The sequence below is a fragment of the Salvia hispanica genome, chromosome 1 (assembly GCF_029641045.1).
Source record: "Salvia hispanica isolate PSC_SH4W2 chromosome 1, Shi_PSC_v1, whole genome shotgun sequence".
NCBI lineage: Eukaryota > Viridiplantae > Streptophyta > Magnoliopsida > Lamiales > Lamiaceae > Salvia > Salvia hispanica.
This window is the reverse complement of record NC_142692.1, coordinates 62,808,186-62,829,652: the sequence shown is the minus strand read 5'-3', so window position 1 is coordinate 62,829,652 and position 21,467 is coordinate 62,808,186. Positions and strand designations below refer to the sequence as shown.

The window sequence follows — 21,467 nt, the reverse complement described above, 5'->3', positions numbered from 1 at the left end:
TAATTGGATACATGATAGTTTTCTTACCTTTTCTGGTCATATGCTGTTTTCAGCTCTTATTGGAAAATGTCTGAAATCTTTTATTTGGGAGCTTGCCAGATATGACTTGATTAAATATCTAAGGAATAATTGTGGATTAATATAATAGGGTGCGTTAAATTGTGTTATCCTAGTAAGTAGTAAAGTGAATGGCCGGTAGCGCTCTCCACCCATTTTTAGATATTTTTTTAAAATAGACCAGCTCTATTCAAGAAACTTTTCCTTTATCAATTATACATTAGAATTTGTGTCATTTCAAATGTTGTCTAGGAGTATTTTTCATAGGGAATATTAATTATTAAGACCAATAATATAAAAAAAAATCATCTAATTTAATAATGAATAAAGAGAATAAAGATAAATACTATATATAAATTGTATATACGGTAATTTTATATTTAGTTGAATTTAATTAAAAATTAATTTTTATTATTCTTTATACGTGTACCCATAAGAAAGGAATGATATTTAGTGTTGAGAGACAGAGAGAGGTGATGTCAGCTTCGGATCCAAAACAGCTTTAATCTGTCCCTTGACCGGCGGCCCATGGGCCCCCACCATCGTAGAAAATGAGTTAATGGACCCACCAAAAGCAGTTTCGGGCCCAGTAGTGTTGCACATCATCATACTTGTCTAACTTTCTTTCTCAATTTATTTTTTTTCTCTTTTTTTGATGGGATTTATATAGATCTAAACATACACATATCTAAATTTAAATTAATGTTTAACTTCATTTAATGACTTTATAATAACATCATTTTTCTTGTTTTTTTTTATCTTGTTTTTTTTACCTAGAATTAAGTGTATAAATAAAAGAAGAACCACGATGTTAATATTGTATCATTCTACGTTGCATTCATGATTTGGTTGAGAACTTGTGTGGACATTCGACTGTAAGTAGTGAGTCCCATCGATGACATCCAATAAAATTGGAACGATATAGAGAAAATTAACATGATTCATGCACAAGATAACATACATTAATCGAATAATATACTATTATTACATTAAAAAAAGAGTGAACTACATAAATGGTACCTGATCTTTCACTTTCGCAAATAAATGGTATCTGATCTTTATTATATATCGTTTTTGGTACTTATAAATCACATTTTTTGTACCTGATGCAATTTTTCATTCCAAAATGACCTCTAAACAAATACATATTTTCATTTATGTTATTGAGGTTATTTTGGGCAACAAACTAAGTACCAAAAGTGATATTATAATTTTTTCTCTCATTCTTCACAGTCTTTATACTATTATTATTAATCAATGTTAGTATTATTATTTTAATGTTATAAATTAATAATTAATTTATCTTTTATTATCATTCAAATATACTTAATTATAATTATATTTAATTATTGTAATAATATTATTGTTATAATACTAAAACTAATTGTAATTAATAAATAATAATATAATTATTTAAATTATGGATAGCACACTATTATCTAATTATTATTATTATTATTATTATTGTTATTTTACATTAAAGTAATAACTAATCAATCTAGTCTTAATAAATATTTAAAATTGTGAATTGTGAATTGTATTCATAATGATATTAAGAGTTGCATATTTTTTGTTTGGAGTTTTAACCCTAAAATGAATATAAAATAATTCAATACAAAATATTTAATTGATTTAAATATTTTAAATAATTAATTCAATTAGGTGTTTTGTTCTTGATTTATATTATGAATGCAATTAGATGTATGTATAAAACACTAAAAAGAAAGAAGAAGAAAGAAGAGAAAAGAAAAAAGAGGAAACATAAACTAAGAAAAAGAAAGAAGAAAGGAAGATATAATACTAAAAATAAAGAAGAAAATGAAGAAAAAAGAAAGAAGGAGAAATCAAAGAAGAAAAAAAGAAATAAGAAATGAAGAAAAAAATAATCACGTGTTTGGTATACTATTTAATGGAAATTTCCAAAAATATCCTCCATAACAAAAAATAACAAAAAAATCACAAGTTTGGTACCAAAGGTTGTTTTTGTCATTGGGTACCAAAAACGATATAAAATAAAGATCAGGTACCATTTGCGTGCGAAAGTGAAAGATCAGGTACCATTTACGTTCACTCTTAAAAAAAAACTAATTATGTAATGTGGGCCACTGAAGGGCTGAGCTTGGGCTGGTTCTGGGCTTGGGTGGGGTCTGGGTTTACAAAAATGACCCAATTGAGGCCGTTTTCAACCACTGAGCCCAACCTAGACCCGCTTTGTTTCATTGATGGGCCGTGCCTGGGCTGGGCTAGCCCGACCTAGTTGACAACTCTAGCCACAGTCACCAACTACTTTCTCCCAGCAAACATAAACCAAGCAAGTAAAATAATGAGACGAGCAAAACATACCCATTCAGCAATCTTCACTTCTTTGGGGATACTAAAACCTTCGGCCGCTTCCAATTTCGTCTAAACTATGAATCATGTGAATCAATGATAATGAAGAGTTTGGGCATCAACTTTTAATCCATGTATCACGTCTCTACAGTAATTGTTTTTTCTCAAAATCCCAATTTAGCTTCAAATTCTGAAAAATATACTATTGCGAATATCTCAATGGAACAAGAGAAAACATAAAGTATTTATATACAAATTAGTCTATCGGAACTTCTTCAATGAAGATGTTTACTATAGGACATAAGACAAGTCAATGGGTCCTTTGGGAAGCAAGTGAAAATGATGTGTTCGATAGTATGAGTATCCTTCTCTTTCTCGCAAAAAGTACATATGTCTACTTCAGTAACTCTCATCCCAGCCTAACCAGTAACTGCCTTTTAAATTCCTCTACTCTAGAAAACATCTACATTGTTCATCTGCCATCTACCATCCTCTATTAGCTATTATTCTGGTGAATTTTAGACTTTTACATGAAAAAATCGAGATGGAAAGGTTGAGTTCGACTGTATTCATCAAAGTTAGTAAACAATGAGGAACGCAAAGAGTATTATTTATCCATAATTTCGTCATCACAGTTTCTAACTGAAATTGAACTATGACTCAGTGCGTCGTATGATTACTTGTTCATTATTTCAACCCAAATTTACTATGGAGTAAATCAGTTTGAGAAAAAAATGTTACTATAAAAATGCTAAAAATTGAGATACATTGGATCATTAACCTTTTATTTATTAATGTTTTTTTTTTCTTTTTTGGTGGAATTTTAGCTAAGCAAAATTCTAGAAATCATCCGGGAAATAAGAATTTTTTTTTTACCAAGTGTTTCGTATCTCTTTATTCTTGATGTTATACAAACTTTCTATCTCAACAAATAGGGTAAAATCTGTTTAAAGAAAATAGATGCGATAGATGATTGCCAATACCAATGAAGCATCATTTAAAGAAGTGCATTTTCAAGCACAAAATATCTTTACAACACTCGAGTATACATCAACTGAGCTCAAAAAGTAACTCCCCTTGGGACATTTATACCAGCAGCAAACTTCCATTCATTTCAAATATACCAAAATCAACTAAGGCCGGGTAAATGGCATTCTACATATATGCACCTTTTCATAGGAAGTCTGTGCTACCAAAAGGGTTGGTAGTTTGGGGATGAGTAGGTGCGGGCGCAGCAGGGAATGCTCCAAACCCTGTATCACCGAAAGGATTCTGTGAGCTCATCATTAAATGGGTGGGCTGCTGCTGCGGCGGCAGTTGAAATGGCATGTACTGGTTGACTTGATGTTGTGTCATGCCAGCCACTGGAGGAACTGTTGGAATCGCAACATTGTTATAAACAGCAAACGGGTCACTGACTTCGAAGGGATTGGGGGCAGGTGCTCCATATACTGGCTGCTGGGATGCTCTATATGATCCTTCATCGTACAGACTCTCGAGAGTAAGCAAATCCAGTCCCCCACCCTACACACGTCCATAATGCAAACATCATTTCGGCAAAATAATACAGCAGCATCTGTCAGCGTGGCAGTATACATGGCAGATTAGATTGTACAATTACAGATTTAAATGTCCATCACTTATAACAAGTAAACATCCCAGTACAATATTACAGTGCAGAAAGATGATCATCCATCTCATATTTAACAAACCCTGATCCCATTAGCATTTCGCTTATCAAATCCAAAAATTAAGATGGGCTAGACAGATTATTCTGAAACGGCGAGGGGAGAGAGCAATTGCAAGATTTAATATATAACTACGACTTTTACTTGCCTATTTCAAGGTCAAAAATTGAAAACGAAAAGAGATTTCACTCCATCAACTCAAGGATCCACATGAATATCCTAGCTAGTCAGCTGCTTCAGCATTTCAAACCTAAGTGTCCTTGTAGCAGGAGACTCTACTTGACTCTTAATACGAAATCACAGCTGCAGCAGGGCCTTGACCACATTTCCCCTCTTGCAATAACACTATTCATTCCTTGCATAATATACCAACCCCTGACATGCTTCAGATTACCCACCGTAATACTCTCTAACAAAGTGAAGCTGGTGCCATTGGCTCCCACCCTCCCAAAAAAAAAAGATAAAGACCCAACACAAGACCAGCAAGTAAAAGCATCATAATGGTTATCTCGTTGTTTCATTCTACATGCATTTCATCATCACCTTAGAGGGCACAAAGACAATTGACTCTATTAGGTGCAGCCAAACTTCTTGTTAAGAGATTCTCAAACAAGCAGACTTCAGCTATACCAGAAAATACTAACAATCCATTTAGTCAGGCACAAGGATGAAAATAGGAGGAAGCAAAGGGTGAGGCATCCAATTTTGTTAACTACATAATAACACATGGCATACCAATTGTCTCTCCTGAACCGATGATAAGTTGGTGCTTGGAGCAGTGACCAGAGCAAGTTCCCACCCAGAAGGGTCAAAACTTGTGGATTGAGAAGCATCAGAGTCAAAAGGTGTAGTGCCTGCAATACGCACAACATGATATCATCTTTGGTCTTCAAAGATGATCAAAAGATGTACTCCCTATAATGCAACTGAGTTGACTTGAATGCTTACCAGAAGGAATTAAGGCTAGAGCCAAAGCATTGCTATCCTCAATCGCAGCTGCATCTTGCGTATCTGCATTCAAACCCTAAATAGATCGAACAGGAAAATGCACAGGTAAGAGTTACACCCCTCCATTTATTGTTTCAGATACAAGATATCAAGTACTTCAGTTCCTGACCAGCAGATCATCAGTGTCCACTTTAGTTGGAAGAGATGGAGGAATTGATGCCTCAGGAGATGAGCTAGAAACTTCATTAGTTGGTTCAGGTGCAGGTTCTTCATGTGGAATTTTTGTCTCTTCAGAAGGTGAAGGAACATCCTCTTCCTTGTAAGTCAGCATCAACCTTTCTGGGTATTCCTGAAATAGTAAAAGCATTCTAAATGAGAATCTACCTTGGCAAACAAGAAACTCAGTATGCCCAAAAGCAAGAAAAATGCTACTACCTCTGTCCTGAAAATTTGATACAGTTTACTATTTTGGTCCGTCCCTGAAAATTTGATACACTTCACTTTTACCATTTTTGGTAGTGGGCCCCATATTCCACTAACTCATTCCTACTCACATTTTATTATAAAACTAATACTTTAAAAGTAGGACCCACATCCCACCAACTTTTTCAACTCACTTTCCATTACATTTCTTAAAACCCGTGTCGGGTCAAAGTGTAGCAAATTTTGGGGGTCGGAGGTAGTACCAAATAATGATTGATTCGAGTAAAAGTTAACTAACCAAGGCCACATTTGGAACAGCAACCATTGTTGGCGCTTCACGTATATACTCTTCCATGGTCACCAAAAAGGACTGTGGAGGCTGTTGAAACCAAAATGCAGCAAACAATTTTATGAAGTTAACAAAACAATGAAGAACAAAACCAGGAAATCAAAACCGGGAAATTCTCAACTGACAGCTTACCTCTCTCAGCACAGGGAATTGGAAATTCCTAGCAAGTTCAAGCCCTTTGCAGATTTCGTAGAAATCGGAAAGACTATTGGCCTGTAATATGAGCATGACACGATGACACAACAAACATGCTCCAATCCACGATAATTTTAAAATTACTGAGACTCTCGATATATTACCAATCAAAAAAGAATAACTCATACATCAATTTTGTAGAGTAAAAGTTTACCTGCTGGCCAGCTCTTTTGTAAATATCAAGGGCTTTAATGGCTTCATGTCTTGGCATCTCAAAAAACTAAAATACAAAAGGCATCATTTTTTTCATTAAGAAATAATAAAACCCAGTAACTGATAAAATGGTACGCTTGGAAGAGTGTTTCACTCACCTTGTCAACAAGGTTGATTATTCCATCATTTATGGCACAATATATTTTAAAGCTTTCCTTAAGCACCTGAAAGTCACAAATATTAGCAAGAAAAGAACAAAAACCTCTTAATCATGTGCAGCGTATCAACTCAACAACAGGACCAAGGAATGAGAATGACAGAGAGAGTACCAGAGCCAGGGCATACTGAATTACATAATTGTTCACAGCTGCTCCCTCAGGCTGCCAATTTATAGAAGATTAGTAGAGATATTTCCATGACTCTGCTAAAAATCAGATATGAAAACATTTAAACGTATGTAAAGAACAGAAAATTGGTTAATAACAGAAGAAAGATAGAAACAGATAGTCGAAGAATACCCGACATCCAATAAGACGGTACAGAAGCTGCTGCAAAGAAGGCAACTGATCCAAAAGTTCTTCACTAACCAAGTCCCTGGTTTTACTGTAGCCCTGGGAAAATTATCAGAACAAGAACACGCCTCGCAACATTAGAACCCACATACCATGAACCAGTATAACCAAAGGTCCACCAAGACATAGAAATGCACTTTTACACACGCTGAGCTCTACAACAATATCTTTAATGTGGATTCTTCTTTAACTAGTTACTAGGTTTTTTAAACTTATACCAAGAATCCTAATGATATATGACAAATATATGTTGTTATCCAACACACATTTTCTTACATCTCTTTTTTCCTGATTAGTTTGAAAATGGGAAAAAAGTTCCACTGTACTTTCTTTTCTTTTTAAATATTTACGTGTTAGCATTTCAAAATGGTTGTTCAGAAAGGACTGTATCATTTAAATGAAAAAAGTAGCACACTGAGGGAGCTTTTGTTATTAGTTAAACATGGCTCATAATTTTATTTCAAGTCGAGGCAATTTTGGCAGAAATAGAAATTTGAAAAGGAAGGACAAAATCTGCAAATTGAAAAAGGAGCACATTCGAGGGAATATATACACCCACTAACTGAGATGGAGAAGAGAAATCAATAAATCCTATCATGACCATACCTTATCTTCACCTTGTGCCGGTCGAGGAAGGCGCTCAGCTTCAATGTCGTACTTAAGTATCCTAAAGCATTCTAATCTTTCTTCCAAGAAGAGGGCATATGTTCGCACCCAAGCAGAGCAATCCCAAGCTGGAGAAAGAGAGTGACACATTATTTCATTTCAGAAAAGATCATCACTAACTTGTTCTACGCTCTTCTTAAATCGATCAAAAGAATTACTGTCTAGACTGTATGAGACAGTAAGAGCATTTCACAATACTAGACAGCATATACAAAGAGTAGTCACTTGCCAATGGGGCTAGAATCATCCTTAAAGTTGGACAATTGGAGGACCCGGCCCCTCTGATGAAAATTCAAGAGTTCTTCCCTGAATGTTGGGTCACCTTCTCTCAGTGTTCTATGAATAACAATTAGTGTTTTCAATGCAACCTGTGATAAATAGAAGCTGAAGAACGTAAAAAGAGATATACAAATTACATATGTTAAATGTACAATTACACTCCATTATCAACGTATGGAAGAAAAGATATAAAAAGTATCATTTAGAAAACAAAAGGCAAACAAAGTAAATAGCATAGAAATTAGAAAAGGAAAAAACATACAAGACCTTTAAAATATTAAGTATCATATTTAGTGTTTCTGGAAACAGAGTCGTGATCAAACTGGTTTGTTATCAGTCAGCAATTAAAAATCTGGAATTTCTTGTGATTCATTTGCTGTTCAGTCAGCCAAATAAAAACTTCTATATTGTGATTTTATTATTACGTAAGATGTATAATTGTGTTTGAAAAATAGGCCACGTACCATCCCTCATTGGAAAGATCATATCAGGCAGAGGATATGCTTCCCTCTTCTAAGTTCAAATTAGTTACTAAGTAATTGACATCCCAAGAGCAAAGAACAGACTGCATGACCAATAATACAACTGGTACACAACATTTAAAACTGCATCCCTATTTAATAAATATTCCACCAAATTATCAATCACAACCAGCCAGAGTATCAAAATAGCTGTAATGCAGCACATTAAGCAAATAGTATCCCATGGGGGTACATGAAATTTCAGGTAGTACAACTGATAAGGGAAGCAAAGATCACAAAATAGGTTTCAAATTGTAAATTCATAGATGGAATTACCATAGATATATAGAACATCCGAACCAAACCTAATTTGCGGACTAGTAAAATTGCCATAAGACATATAGAACTCCTAAATGCAATTATCACTGTGAGGCAATTTTCTTCAAGGTCAAATAGTACATTTTCCGTGAGTTCTAAACCACATTATGAGTGTCTATACAAGCAAGCCAAAAAGGTAGATACTCTCAAATATGTTGGGGTGGTCGGAAAAAGAGGATGTCACGTAATGCTCTTGACAGTTGACATTAAACTCAAATTCATGTCTCATTTGAAGCAGCAATAGTCAGGATCCATACCGTCCAGTTATGTGTCTTTGCCAATCTTCTTGCAAGTGCATGTATGCAGTACGCAACATCAGCACGAGGGCGAATTGCTGACGTCGCAACCAAAATTTCTGAAAACAACATCCAATCACTAAAACCATAATTGCAAGGGAACTCATTCTACACTAAATCCGAAGGAGTCGGTTCCCTCTCAAAAAATTAAACAGATAATGCCAGTCAACATTGTATTTCAGCATCATATAATACAATACAGAAATGAAATTTTCACTAAATCCTGAAATCCCAAACCCTTGTATTAGGTAAAATCAATCCCAATTAAAAAATGTCCACAGAATTTCACTCTAACCCAAAATGAAAGCCCTTGTACAGTTATAAACAAAAATCTCTCAAACAGTTGATACTCTATCAAGTAATCAACAACAACAATGCAAATTGGGCCAATCACCCTCTATAAATACAGAAAACTCAACAACCTTAACAACAAAAATTAATGGATCTAACGACACGAGTAAATGAAACACTCACTTCTTAGGTGTCTCTCCTTGGGAGGGCACTCCACATGATTCGTAGCCTTCACGATCGCCACATCAACATCCTTTTTCCAGCCACCAAAAATAGAAAATTAGAGACGAATAGAAAATTAATACTATCAATTTGATAAATCATCAAAACCACATGAGTTCTCCTTCACCATCGCTCTATTTCCAGTAATAGATAGACACACACAGAATAGAACGAATCAAAACCCAAAATCCGATCACCACAATTTCACGCAATTTCCTCGATCCTTACTATATTTGGTACAAAATCCCGTCGCTGAAGCACCACCATCAATCAAATTAGTAATCAAAATAGAGATTACAGACCTTGAAGTCGGAGTTGACATGGGCAAGACCTACTTTGGTCTGGTCTTTAAGAGCGCCATAGGCTTTTCTCCATGACTGAAGTGTCCCCATTTCCGTTCAGATCGCCTTCAATTTCGCCTTCTTCTCCTACTTGTAGTGTTAATGTTAAAATCCAGACAAGCGGATTCGCGCCTCTCTCTCTCCCTTGCTGTTAATTGAGAGAGAAAACAGAGAGGAAAAAAAAATGGGTTGCTAATCGATGTTGAGCGGTTTGGCTGTGTTTTTTTTTGTTTTTTACTTTTCTAGAACTTTTTTTTCTTTTTGGGTTGGGTGGGCCCATGATGATGTGTCATCATCAAAATCATCTTTTCGTGTTTTTTTTGCTTATTATTTTCTTCGCCTATAATTACTTGATTGGCTAGCTAGCTATCATTATTATTTATTCTGAGTACCTGGCCACCATATTAGTATTGCTTAAATTATTCAAAACTGCTATGTAATGTGCAATAATATTTTCTATATTGTGGAAATCTTGATGATTCAATAACTCGCGGCAAATAGCATGACAATATATTTCATAAAGAAAAATGTCCTGGAGACATACTGACTAGGACATAACGAGATTAAAGAAGTAAATATGTATTATATTTTATTTTTAATTAAAATTATTGTATGTTTATATACTCCATTGTTCTTGTATTTATGATTATTTATATATAGGAGAGTATTAATTAAGATCTCAATGCTTAATTACACAAGATATAAATGCAAGTAGTTGGGACCCACTATCAATTTTACCACTCTTGAGTCTTAACCTTTTTTAAAAAATTCACTTGTATGCTTGAAAATATGAAAAATGAAAGAAAAGAAGGATAAGGAAAAATTTATCACTTTGACCATCTTTTTTTCGTTAATTAATAATGAAAAATTAATAAAACTGATAATTTAAAATATATTAAATTTTTGAATGGTTATGTAATCTTATAAAATAGTAGTATTAAATTTAAAACTATGTTCACCATATCCGTCAACTAAATTAACGTATTCTTTTGGAAATTTATTCATAACTTATTCTCTCTTTATCTCACTAATTTTTCATTAATATTTGATATGTTATGTTGAATCTCAATAAAAAAGTACTTCAATAACAGTTATTTAAATATTTTAAATCAGTTATTTAAAATTTATCACGTGTTTTTAACTCAGTTATTTAATATTTTAAATATTATTTAATATTTTCTGTTTTTCTTTTTATGATATTAGATAAACTTTGCAAAATAAAAAATTTGATATTATACTTTTTCATACTAATGAAGTTTATGATTTTAATTTCAATTCATTACTTTTCAAAATTGTAATTCAACTAAATCCTTTGGAACGTTGCATCGAACCTCCAACAAAAAGTTACATATTCTTAACTAATGTATTTAGCATTTTAAAGTCATATAATTAATATTTTCTCTTTTGTTCTAAAATATTTCTAAGGCTTGATTCACTATTTCATTGAATATACTAAATTTGATATATGACATATTAATACTAATTGAGTTTACTATTTTATTTTAAGAATATCATAAGATTAATTTCACTTTTAAAATTTTTAACAATTTTTAATTTTAAAGTTACAATCAATCTAACTCCAATATCTTAAACTCAAAATTAAAAGAAAGACTACAATTATTTTAGAATAAATCACAAAACCCTATATAAACCAAACTATAACTCCAATGCATAATGCGTTTTTGCACATTCATAATTTCAATTTCTTATAATAATAACTAAAATATAAAGAGTTGTAAAAATTTACAAGTTTTATCATCGTTAAATTAAAAGGAATATAAAAGGTTTGAAAATGCCAAAAAGATAGAATTATTAAGTTTATTTGAATTTAATAGGAAGAAAAGTTGTAATAATATATTATAGATAATGATTAATAAGAAAATTATAAAAAGAAACTCTATGGAGTATTAAAACTATTTCATATTTGTTTATTGAAAATTATGTTATAAATTTGGTATTGATAAATAAAATTTAAATTTAATATTAAATTTTTGACAAAAAACTTTTTATTGAAAGAAAACGTTTTGCTTTCAAAAATTGATAACGCATTTATTTTATACACAAGTTAAAATTATTAATATTAGATAACTAAATATTTTTTAATATTCCAATCTTGTCGTATGTATAGGGACATTATGTCATAGAGACATTATGTCTCTAAATCACTACTCTTTCATGAATATGTATGTGCCTTTGTGTTAATTGCTTATAAATTCAATTCTTCTACATTACTAAAATGTGCAATACTTTTGTCTATATCGTGGAAATATTGATGATTCAATTACTTGCGGCAAATAGCATGACAGTATATTTCATAAATATGTATGTGACTGTGTTAATTGCTTCTAAATTCAATTCTTCTAACATCTATCACATCTAATAATAATCCACGAAATATTGATGATTCAATTACTTGCGGCAAATAGCATGACAGTATATTTCATAAATATGTATGTGACTGTGTTAATTGCTTCTAAATTCAATTCTTCTAACATCTATCACATCTAATAATAATTTTAGTTCGATCATTTGCACTAAATTTAAATTTAAAAATATTTTTATATTTTATTGAAAAGTAAATGAACGTGGTTATACACCTAAACTGCTAGAAGCATGGAAAAATGAATAAACTTCTTATGAAAAGATTATATATTTATGTTGTACTCCATTTGTCCATGAATATAAGTCTCATTTTAATTTTATAATAATGTGTAGTATATAAGACTTCACATTTCACTAACTCATTATATTCACATTTCATTTAAAATTAATATACTAGTACTCAGGGATGTAATCAATTGCTAACTAATACCAATCCCAAATTGAGACCAATTTTCTAATGTCATATTGTTGATATTTGTAATACACAATGTTGATATAAAAAAACACCCACGAAAATTATCATATGATAACATAACGACGATATTACCCTTTTGTTGATATTTTGTCTACTATTTATTGAGATTTGTGAGCTTTAATCTCATCCACTCATTTTTAAATCCAATGGTAGAGATTTAGTCTTGATTTTGAATTAGAGTGCTATAAGCATTAGAATAGGACCCCTAATACTCAATATAATTGGGATTCATATTCCATTTTTTTTCAAAGAGATGGAACTCTTATTTATAGAAGGAGATAAGAAGGAGAGAATAGTAATGGAGATACAAGTTAATGTGAATGTTTGATTTTGATGCATTGACCAAGTCATAATGGACTTAGCCAACAAGCCCCGCCTATTTTGAAAATACTTAAGACTATTTTTAAATATAAACTCTTACTATATAAGTATTAATCTATTGATAACTTAACTAGTTATTAACGACCAATTTAATTATAAAATAAATTATTATATATGTTGACTTTGTTAGAATAAAAAAATAAGTTTGATATAGTAAAATATATAAATAGATATTTGAAAATATCTATATTTTGTAACAAAAATATCTGATTATTGTATACAAAAAATCGAGATGTATAGTAAAACTGAAAAGATTAGAATATAATTTTCTAGTGAAACAATACTTATATATGTATGGGTGGGGGAGCATTAGGGTGAATCCTTAATTAGAATGTTAATATACATCCAATCATGTGCTGCCACGTGTCACAAAAAATGTAATATTGTATACACAAAAATGCAACATACATTTGTGAATATGCATTTTTGCAGATTGCATTTTTGTTTGAAACAAATTGCATTTTATATTGTTGAATTTTGCATGTTAACATAAATTGTCTATAATGCAAAATAAATTATATATAAATGCAATACGTCTATATATAAAATGCAAATAAACAGCCTATATCGAAAATGCAAAACTCAACAATAAAAAATGCAATATGCATATAACAAAAATGCAATCTGTCAAAATTCATTTATACCTTCTACAAATGCATATTGCATTTTTCGTACCACGTGGCAGCACGTGATTAGATGTACGTTAGCACTTTAAAATTAGTTAGCATATTAGTATATCCAGTGGCGGATCCAGGATCCGGAAACGGAGGGGGCGGAATATATAGTACTCCCTTCGTCCCGCTTTAGCAGTCCCATTGACTTTTCTGCCCTCTTTTTGGAAAAATGATAAAAAATAGTTAAAGTGGAGAAATGGTAAAGTAAGAGAGACAATAATGTAGATAAGACTCTTCTCTATATTATTCTCTCTCTTAATTTACCATTTCTCATCTTTAACTATTTTTTATCATTTTTATAAAAAGAGGGCAGAAAAGTCAATGGGACTGCTAAAGTAGGACAGAGGGAGTATTAGCTTGACTTAGTGTAAACATGGCTATTTTTTCATTGTTCGGGGCGACGCCGGAGGCAAACGGAGGGCGGACATGGTAATTTTACGTCCCGATAAGGGGAAAATAGTCGCACGGAGGGGGCGATCCCCCCCCTCTCCCCACATCCGCCACTGAGTATATCCCTGTATGGATGTTGTTAAGTACTACCTCTGACCTCAAATTTTGACACAGTTTACTATTTCGGTCCATCTCCCAAATTTTGACACACTTCACTTTTTACCATTTTTGGTAGTGGACCCTATATTCCACTAACTCATTCATACTCACATTTTATTATAAAACTAATACTTTAAAAATAGGACCCACATCCCACCAACTTTTTCAACTCACTTTCTATTACATTTCTTAAAATCCATGCCGGATCAAAGTGTGTCAAAATTTAAGAGACGGAGGTAGCATGAAAAATTTAGCTACTTTTGAGATTTGAAGTCACATAAAAAAAATTAAAAAATTATAGTGCAAAAATACTAAAAACTTATAATTTTAGTCTATGTTCTAGCATAGTTACATTTAAACATTGGTATCTTACGAAATCGACCTTAAATACCTTGGTATTTAAACGTGTTAATGAATTAGCAGAGTTAACAATTTAAAAAATTAGGAATATAATACATCCCTACTTACAATACTATATAAAAATATTTTAAGTAAATACACACAAAAAAAATCATAATCTACAAGATACCTTCTAGTTGTTTCTGTAAAAGTGGTTTACATTGTGATATAGAATGTGCGATTTTTTACTGCTTTTTACATCAACGATTTTGGAGTATCTGACACATCGCAAACTCTTTTGTTTGCACATAGTACTACATTTTATAAATGTCAGCTATCCTACTTCGGAGTATCTACTATCCTAAACCATTCTTAATCATAATTCCAAAGGAAAATGTCACTACTTGTACACTGTCCTTCAACACAATCGACATGTATCTTTACTACCCATTCTCCATACAATGTCAACTCATTCACTCCATAGTTCGATGGATCTTTTAAAGAACTTATTAATCGGATGAGAATATAGACAACGTCTCATCCTACATGTCAATACCGACCACAATGAAATTTATAGTAAGAAGAAAATGCACAAGTCTCGATTCGGCATCTACTAGCAATCATTGAAAAACACTCCAACGATTTACTGGAGGAGTCGTACCGAACGACTGTCAACTGACTCATGGCGAAAATCAACAGCACCGACACAAAAATTCAGAAGGACATACTTTCCTTCGTCATATTTCATATTTTACCATTTCAGGCATCATTCAACATATTTTAATACTTTATTTGTTCCATGTTAATAGAGTCTTTTATATTTTGGGAAGTTACAAGTTAATTGAATCGTTTCTATTTTGCCAAAAAGTAATCCTTCCTTTTACTTTTACTTTTTCTCTCTTCATCTCTGTTACTTTATTTTCTCTTACTTTTTTCACCATCCATTTAACACACTATACTTAAACTCCGTACCGAATAAAAATGTCTCTATTAATAAGGAACGGAGGGAGTATAAGGTTAGTAAATATATTAACTTTCAATAATTTATAATTTTCCCATGATTTTTATTTTTAAATCTTAATACGTATAGTTTCTACAGATATTCCCCCTTGGCCATTACATTTTGTTTTGTTGGTGTCTATTTATAGATCATTACTTTTGTGTGTTATTTGTGTGATGATAATATTCTTCGTATGAACATAGTAGTGTTCATAAGTCTTTAATGCGCAAACTGGAGTCCAGAATTTCAATCAATTAGATAACTTGAGCCACAAGAATAAGGAAAGAATTTACTTTGCTTAAACTATAACAAGCTTAGAAACACCTTTTCATTTTATTCCTCTGCATGTTCAAGATTCCTACTACCCCACATGCCATGAACATGAATACAAAAAAGTAGATTTATTCTTCCTAAAACAGATCGGCCCACCCCAGCTAATATGTTTGATTTAATTTCACTATCAACAGAAGTACAACTATAGAATACTCCCCCCGTCCAACAATAGGAGTCACATTTTTTATTGGTGCGGATTTTAAGAAATGTTAAGAAAAGTAAGTGGAAGAAAGTTAGTGGAATAGGGGTCCCACTTGTATATATTAGTTTTAAATGATATGTGAGTAGAATGAGTTGGTGGAATGTGGGACCTCTTTACCATTTATAGTAATTATGAACCGGGACTCCTATTCGTGGACGGACCAAAATGGAAAAACGGGACTTCTATTCGCGGACGGAGGGAGTAGTTCCCAAAAAACAAAAAAAAAAGTGTTTTACAGAGTGAAAATACTAGTACTATCAGAACAAAACCAGAGCTTTGCACAACCTACCTACCAATATGGATTGGGTGCAACCACCACCTAATTACAATGCCACAAAATTAGTCTAGATATACAACACTGCTCGCTTCCTGTTTATAAATGCATTCTTCGAAATTAGGTCTACTAAACCTAATTCATACACATACTAGTTCAAATCAAAATATAACATTGCCCATACACAAATTTGTAGCATAACAAATTCAAGACCAATGAGCTCTCTACATCTTCGAAGCCACATTCAAAAGCATAGTTCGCCTCTCACGGCTAAAAAATCGAGCAAGAAACAAAATAAGCACAAAAAGAAGAAAAAACGCTCACTTCTGGATAAACACTTGAATAAAATCTCTATCCAAAAAGGGAGAAAAGGAAAGTATATGGTTTCTGTGTGCTCATGAAGCAAACAGCTGAGATTAGTGCTGATTACATCAAGGACTATATCTCTAACTCTAGCCAGGAAACAAAACTAAAATTAGTCCATATGTTCAAATCAAACTTTCCCTCTTTTACACGCCGAATATTATATTTTCGTAAAACTCATCATCAGGCTTGCTATTGCACAAACACCTCTCTCTCTCTCTCTCTCTCTCTCTCTCTCCCGCCACTTTATTTTGCCCACCTTGAATTAGTTTTAACCTGGGAGATCCAGAAAATCTATATATCCAACTCAGAGTAAGGAGTAAAAGTTTGATCAGAATGATTTCTGGGCTTCAGCAAGCAATTTGTTGAAGTCCCATTCATCAGTGTTTGGGAACACAACGGCAGCACCCACAGCCAGCACCGTAAGAGTAAAGAACGTAGCTTTCAAGCAGCCATGCCCACTGGAAAGCTTTCCAGATACTATCTTACAGTATTTATCAGCATCTTTGAATGAAGTTTGGCGTTTAGCATCAGCTCCGCCATTTAAGGCTTTCTCATTCTGTAAATTGAAGCAATAGAAATAAGATAGACACCTTTCAGCTTCCTAGTCAATGACGTATGCAATGAATGTCTTGACTAAGTCAAAGAAATTACATTTGGACTAACTTGAGAAGGCTCACACATAAACATAACAAGTCAAAACAGCTCAGCAGAAGATAAATGTGTTGCAAACCTTTTGCATGAAACTCTTCAACGTATCCCTGACTTGAAGAGAAGATTGTTTTGAAGAAAACTCCTTCCAATTCTCACCAAGTTTCCTCAAGGCAGCAACACTAGCCTCTATATTATCATCATAAATCTTCTCCTGAGAAAATCAAATTGTAGAATCAGTGACTCAGGTCTCTGCCCAGTGCGAGGAAAATATATAAGTGGTTAGCATACAATCAAAGGAAATTGAGGGCATGGTAAAGGAAGAAACCCTGTAAGAACATGTTTCCAAGAAAAGATAAACTATCTCATACTCCCTCCGTCCCAAGCTATTTGAGGCATTTCTTTTGGGCACAGGATTTAAGAAAAAGAAGTTGATGGTTAAAGGCCAAGTGGAGAGAGAATAAAGTATGGAAGAGAATAAAGCAGGAGGGAGAATAAAGTTTTTGCAGAAAAGGGAATGGTGCAAGTAGCTTGGGACAGCCCGAAATTGAATATGGTGTAAGTAGCTTGGACAGAGGGAGTATAACATTGTTGCGGTGAGTTTCTAGCTTAAGTCTTGCATGAGTATATTAGAATCCTTAAAAGCAATTAAGTCTTACCCACTGCTTGAAACAATCAGGATTCTGCCTCAAACACCATATAAAGATGCTACTTGCTTCCTCGGATAGTGCAGGAACTCCTACAAAGCACTATTTCGTCAATCCTCTTCATAGATTCTTAATTACCTCTCAGTAACACATTCATAAAGTAGTTCTACCTTCTCCAGCTGTTTTCACAATTAAAGATTGTATCTGGAGTGACACTTGCTTCATTGCTTTGCTTCCAGGTGAACCAGCAAGAGCAACATCTTTTAAAAGTGGGTAGACTGCCTCAAATCGTTCAGTAGCCTATTACACAGAAATTATCAAAAAACATGACAAGATAACACAACCCAACAACTAATTTATTATGGAAAAAGTTCCGGAGTAAGTTCTATTACCTTAACTCGGGCATGAGGTGCAGGAAATGTTACACGTAACAACAGGTCAAGAGCAACAGGTGGCATTAGGCGCTCACCCTTTCTAACAGCATTGTTTACTAATATGCTACGAGCTTTAGGTGCAGCTACAATTCTGATATACAGACATGTGGATGTTATCACTTGAAAAATAAATCAGAGTGAAGCAACATAAGCTGTAAGTGTTGAGAGGGTATTCAAGATTCACACCTTTCTACTAACTGCAAAACCAAGTCCCTAGTATGTGGATTAGATCCAGATTTGCCTCCAAGTATTGGCAAAATCAGATGTGACCACAGATACAATCCAACAGATATATCTATTTGGCTTGCCTACAAAAAGGGTCCATTTCAGTTTGGAATATGGAACCACAGGAGACAATGACAAAAGCATTTTTAACTGGATAACTATTTAACAACTGACCTGCACTGTCATCCATATTAGAACTGGCAGCTTATCTTGCCCTTGATATTTCGAGTTTTCTCTTAATGTTGGTAACAGATTAATCAGTACATCGGGTTTCCGGCGTAATACCATTCCTAGAACCAAAAATATAGCAACCTGAAATATCAAATATATCGTAAATAGACAGGCTATATGATAAGAGAAAAACTGCTGAATTGATGATAATCTGCATAGCATAGGTAAGGTGACAAGACATAAAATGATACTACCAGTACAATTATCCTGAAATTCTAATACAGGCATAATCATAAATTGAAAACCAAGCTTGCACGTATAAATGCATAGAAGGTCAGAAAACTAAATGTATCAATGTCCAGAAAATATCCCAGGCAAACTAGATATTTAATACAGGATGGAGATGCCAAAACAGTCTTCAGTAAATTGTTGCTCTAGCAATCAACAAAAAGTTTTTTAAGTTTACCTGAGACTTTGAAGATGTTGCATTCACTCCTTTCTTTGAAACCTTATTCCCAGATTGTTGAGCAGCGAAGTCTGCCAGAATGCTATCTAATGACCAGACCACAAAGGTTCCTAGTGCCTCATAAGAACGTTGATTGATCCAGTCAACTGATGCCTTGTAAACAGCTTCAGAGATGTAAGAAACCGGGACCTGCTTGCAGAAAATTGGAGGAGGAGGAGATAAAAATTAGTAGGCTCCTGTAAGGCTGTAATCCGTTATATCCTCAAAACATTCATAAAAGCCCATAAAAACACATTGAGCACAAGTAAATGATACTATCATTAAGATCTTAGGAATACCAAATTAAGGAATTATAAATAATGATATGGTGATTAAAGGAATATCATCATACAAGCTTAAATAAATTTTCAATAAAGCACCTGAATCCTTCCACCAGAAATTTTTTTATATAAGCAGGGTTTAGGGTTTAGGGTTCAAATCATCCTAGTAGAAGAAGAAAAAAAATAGCATAAACAGAGTATGCAAGCATGCCCTTGACACAAACAACTGCTTGCAAAAGGGTACAACTTTCAACCATATTGAACAGCTGAACAAGTCCTCTTAGCAAACCCATGAACAAGTAAAAATGCTGGACTATAAATGACCAAGCTGGCCCTCACACAGCAATAGAGAGAGTTAACTGTTACAAAATGCAAGTGTATAATATCAACATGACTAACATGGTTTGGTCTAACACCAATGAAAAATAAAAATTAGTGAAAATAGAAATAGATTCTTTAACCAAGCATTAGATTCATAACTGATTAAACATATAAATGAGTACATCTAAAATTACAAATTCCAGTTTTTTTAGATGAACGAAGAGAAAAATGGTAGCACTGAAAATTCAAGATACAGCCATTGAAGACCTCTTTGTTATCTAAGCGAATGAAGATTCTAAATTGTGGCTCTGTCCACGACAGGGGTGGAAATCAACCCTTCTCCATTTATGATACAATTACAAGGTCCAGTCTTTTCAGATCAACCAAGAGAAAATGATAGCACTGAAAATTCAAATAGCAGATACAGCCATTAAAGATCTCTTTGTCATCAAAATCAAATGAATATTCTTAATTCTGGCTCCGTCTATGATAGTACAATTTAACATATAAGTGATAAAAACAGGATGATTCTCAAATTTCGAATTTTCAGCCTGTAAGTTAACAAATGCATTTGCTTTCAAGCTCCACAAAGATATGTCAATTAATTGGACCAGAATACATACTTATGGCTGCATGCAATGTATGCTAGTATTATCTTTTTTTAAACCATCTGACTGTCTCAAGACTCCGAATTTCAAGCATAACTGATAATAAAAACACATAATATAAAACCCTGACCAACTCACATCGGCAATCTTCGCCACGGGAGACTCCCTGAACAACTTAAGCCACGGGAACTGCGCAGCGCTGACGGCAGAAAATGCTCGCCCAAAGTAATCTGCAAACCTCATCAACTGAATATCCTGCTGCCCTTCATAGGATTCCTATCACATACACACAAAAAAAATAGTCAATTTTTCTAAAATCCAATAAAACTGAAAACACAATCAGATCCAATAAGAGCAGAAAAATACCGAAACGCTAGAAAGAAAGGCGACGAGGTCATCGGCATCGATCTTAGCTGCAGCCTCGGCCACAGTAACTTTAGGCTTCTTAACCTTCTTCTGCTTCTCCTTCTTCTTCACCTCCACCGCATTGCTCTTAACATCAGCATCGCTGCTGAGATCGTCTTCGTCCTCATCCCGTCGGCGATTATTCCTCGATCTCACATTGTCGTCGTCGTCATCATAAACCGCGGCGGCGCGCTGCGCCTCCAATTTCCGGCGGCGGTCCTCGGCGTGCTTCTCCAAGCCCTTGAAAACGCTGTTTTTATCCGGCGCGATTGCGGATCCGTTAGGCAGCTTGGAGGAATCGGCGGCGGCTTTGTTGTTCTGATTTTTCCGCTGCCTCTTGGCGGTGACCTTCTGCCAGCCGTGGTTGGTGTCGTCGGAGTGGCTGATTGGCTCGGAGAATGATTTGTCTTCTTCCATTGGTAGAGAGAGAGGCGATCGAATTGAGGGAAATCAGACGGTGGCGGATCGGAGAATGGAAATGAGAAGAGTCTGAGTAAATAATGGTGGTTGGCTTTAATTGGGCTCTCTGTTCTATCTAATTACGATATTGCCACAGTTGAATATCCAAACGTGGATCGTAGTAGTCAGAAGTCAGAT

General features: G+C 33.8%; 2 protein-coding genes and 1 non-coding gene across 3 annotated transcripts; 1 reads left to right on the top strand and 2 right to left on the bottom strand.

Moving 5' to 3' along the window:
• Nucleotides 1-943: 943 nt before the first annotated feature.
• Nucleotides 944-1,043, top strand: LOC148934338 (U6 spliceosomal RNA). The gene has a single exon (XR_016134832.1). It is a non-coding gene; the product is annotated as a U6 spliceosomal RNA (small nuclear RNA).
• Nucleotides 1,044-3,358: 2,315 nt separating this feature from the next.
• LOC148934337 (putative clathrin assembly protein At2g01600) lies at nt 3,359-9,857 on the bottom strand. Its single transcript, XM_089069051.1, has 15 exons — nt 9,612-9,857; nt 9,271-9,340; nt 8,758-8,855; nt 7,612-7,750; nt 7,323-7,450; nt 6,663-6,755; nt 6,474-6,524; nt 6,303-6,368; nt 6,146-6,211; nt 5,929-6,009; nt 5,746-5,826; nt 5,194-5,373; nt 5,025-5,100; nt 4,812-4,930; nt 3,359-3,912 (listed from the first exon to the last, which is right to left on the bottom strand). Exons 1-15 carry the CDS (start codon nt 9,699-9,701, stop codon nt 3,562-3,564), a joined length of 1,689 nt encoding a protein of 562 aa, XP_088925177.1. The 5' UTR covers nt 9,702-9,857; the 3' UTR covers nt 3,359-3,561.
• Nucleotides 9,858-16,566: 6,709 nt separating this feature from the next.
• Nucleotides 16,567-21,380, bottom strand: LOC125222474 (uncharacterized). The gene is made up of 10 exons (XM_048125113.2): nt 20,832-21,380; nt 20,604-20,741; nt 19,217-19,405; nt 18,754-18,891; nt 18,541-18,662; nt 18,313-18,445; nt 18,091-18,220; nt 17,933-18,012; nt 17,356-17,487; nt 16,567-17,181 (listed from the first exon to the last, which is right to left on the bottom strand). The coding sequence occupies exons 1-10, from the start codon at nt 21,285-21,287 to the stop codon at nt 16,954-16,956; spliced, it is 1,746 nt and encodes a 581-aa protein (XP_047981070.1). The 5' UTR covers nt 21,288-21,380; the 3' UTR covers nt 16,567-16,953.
• Nucleotides 21,381-21,467: the final 87 nt, after the last annotated feature.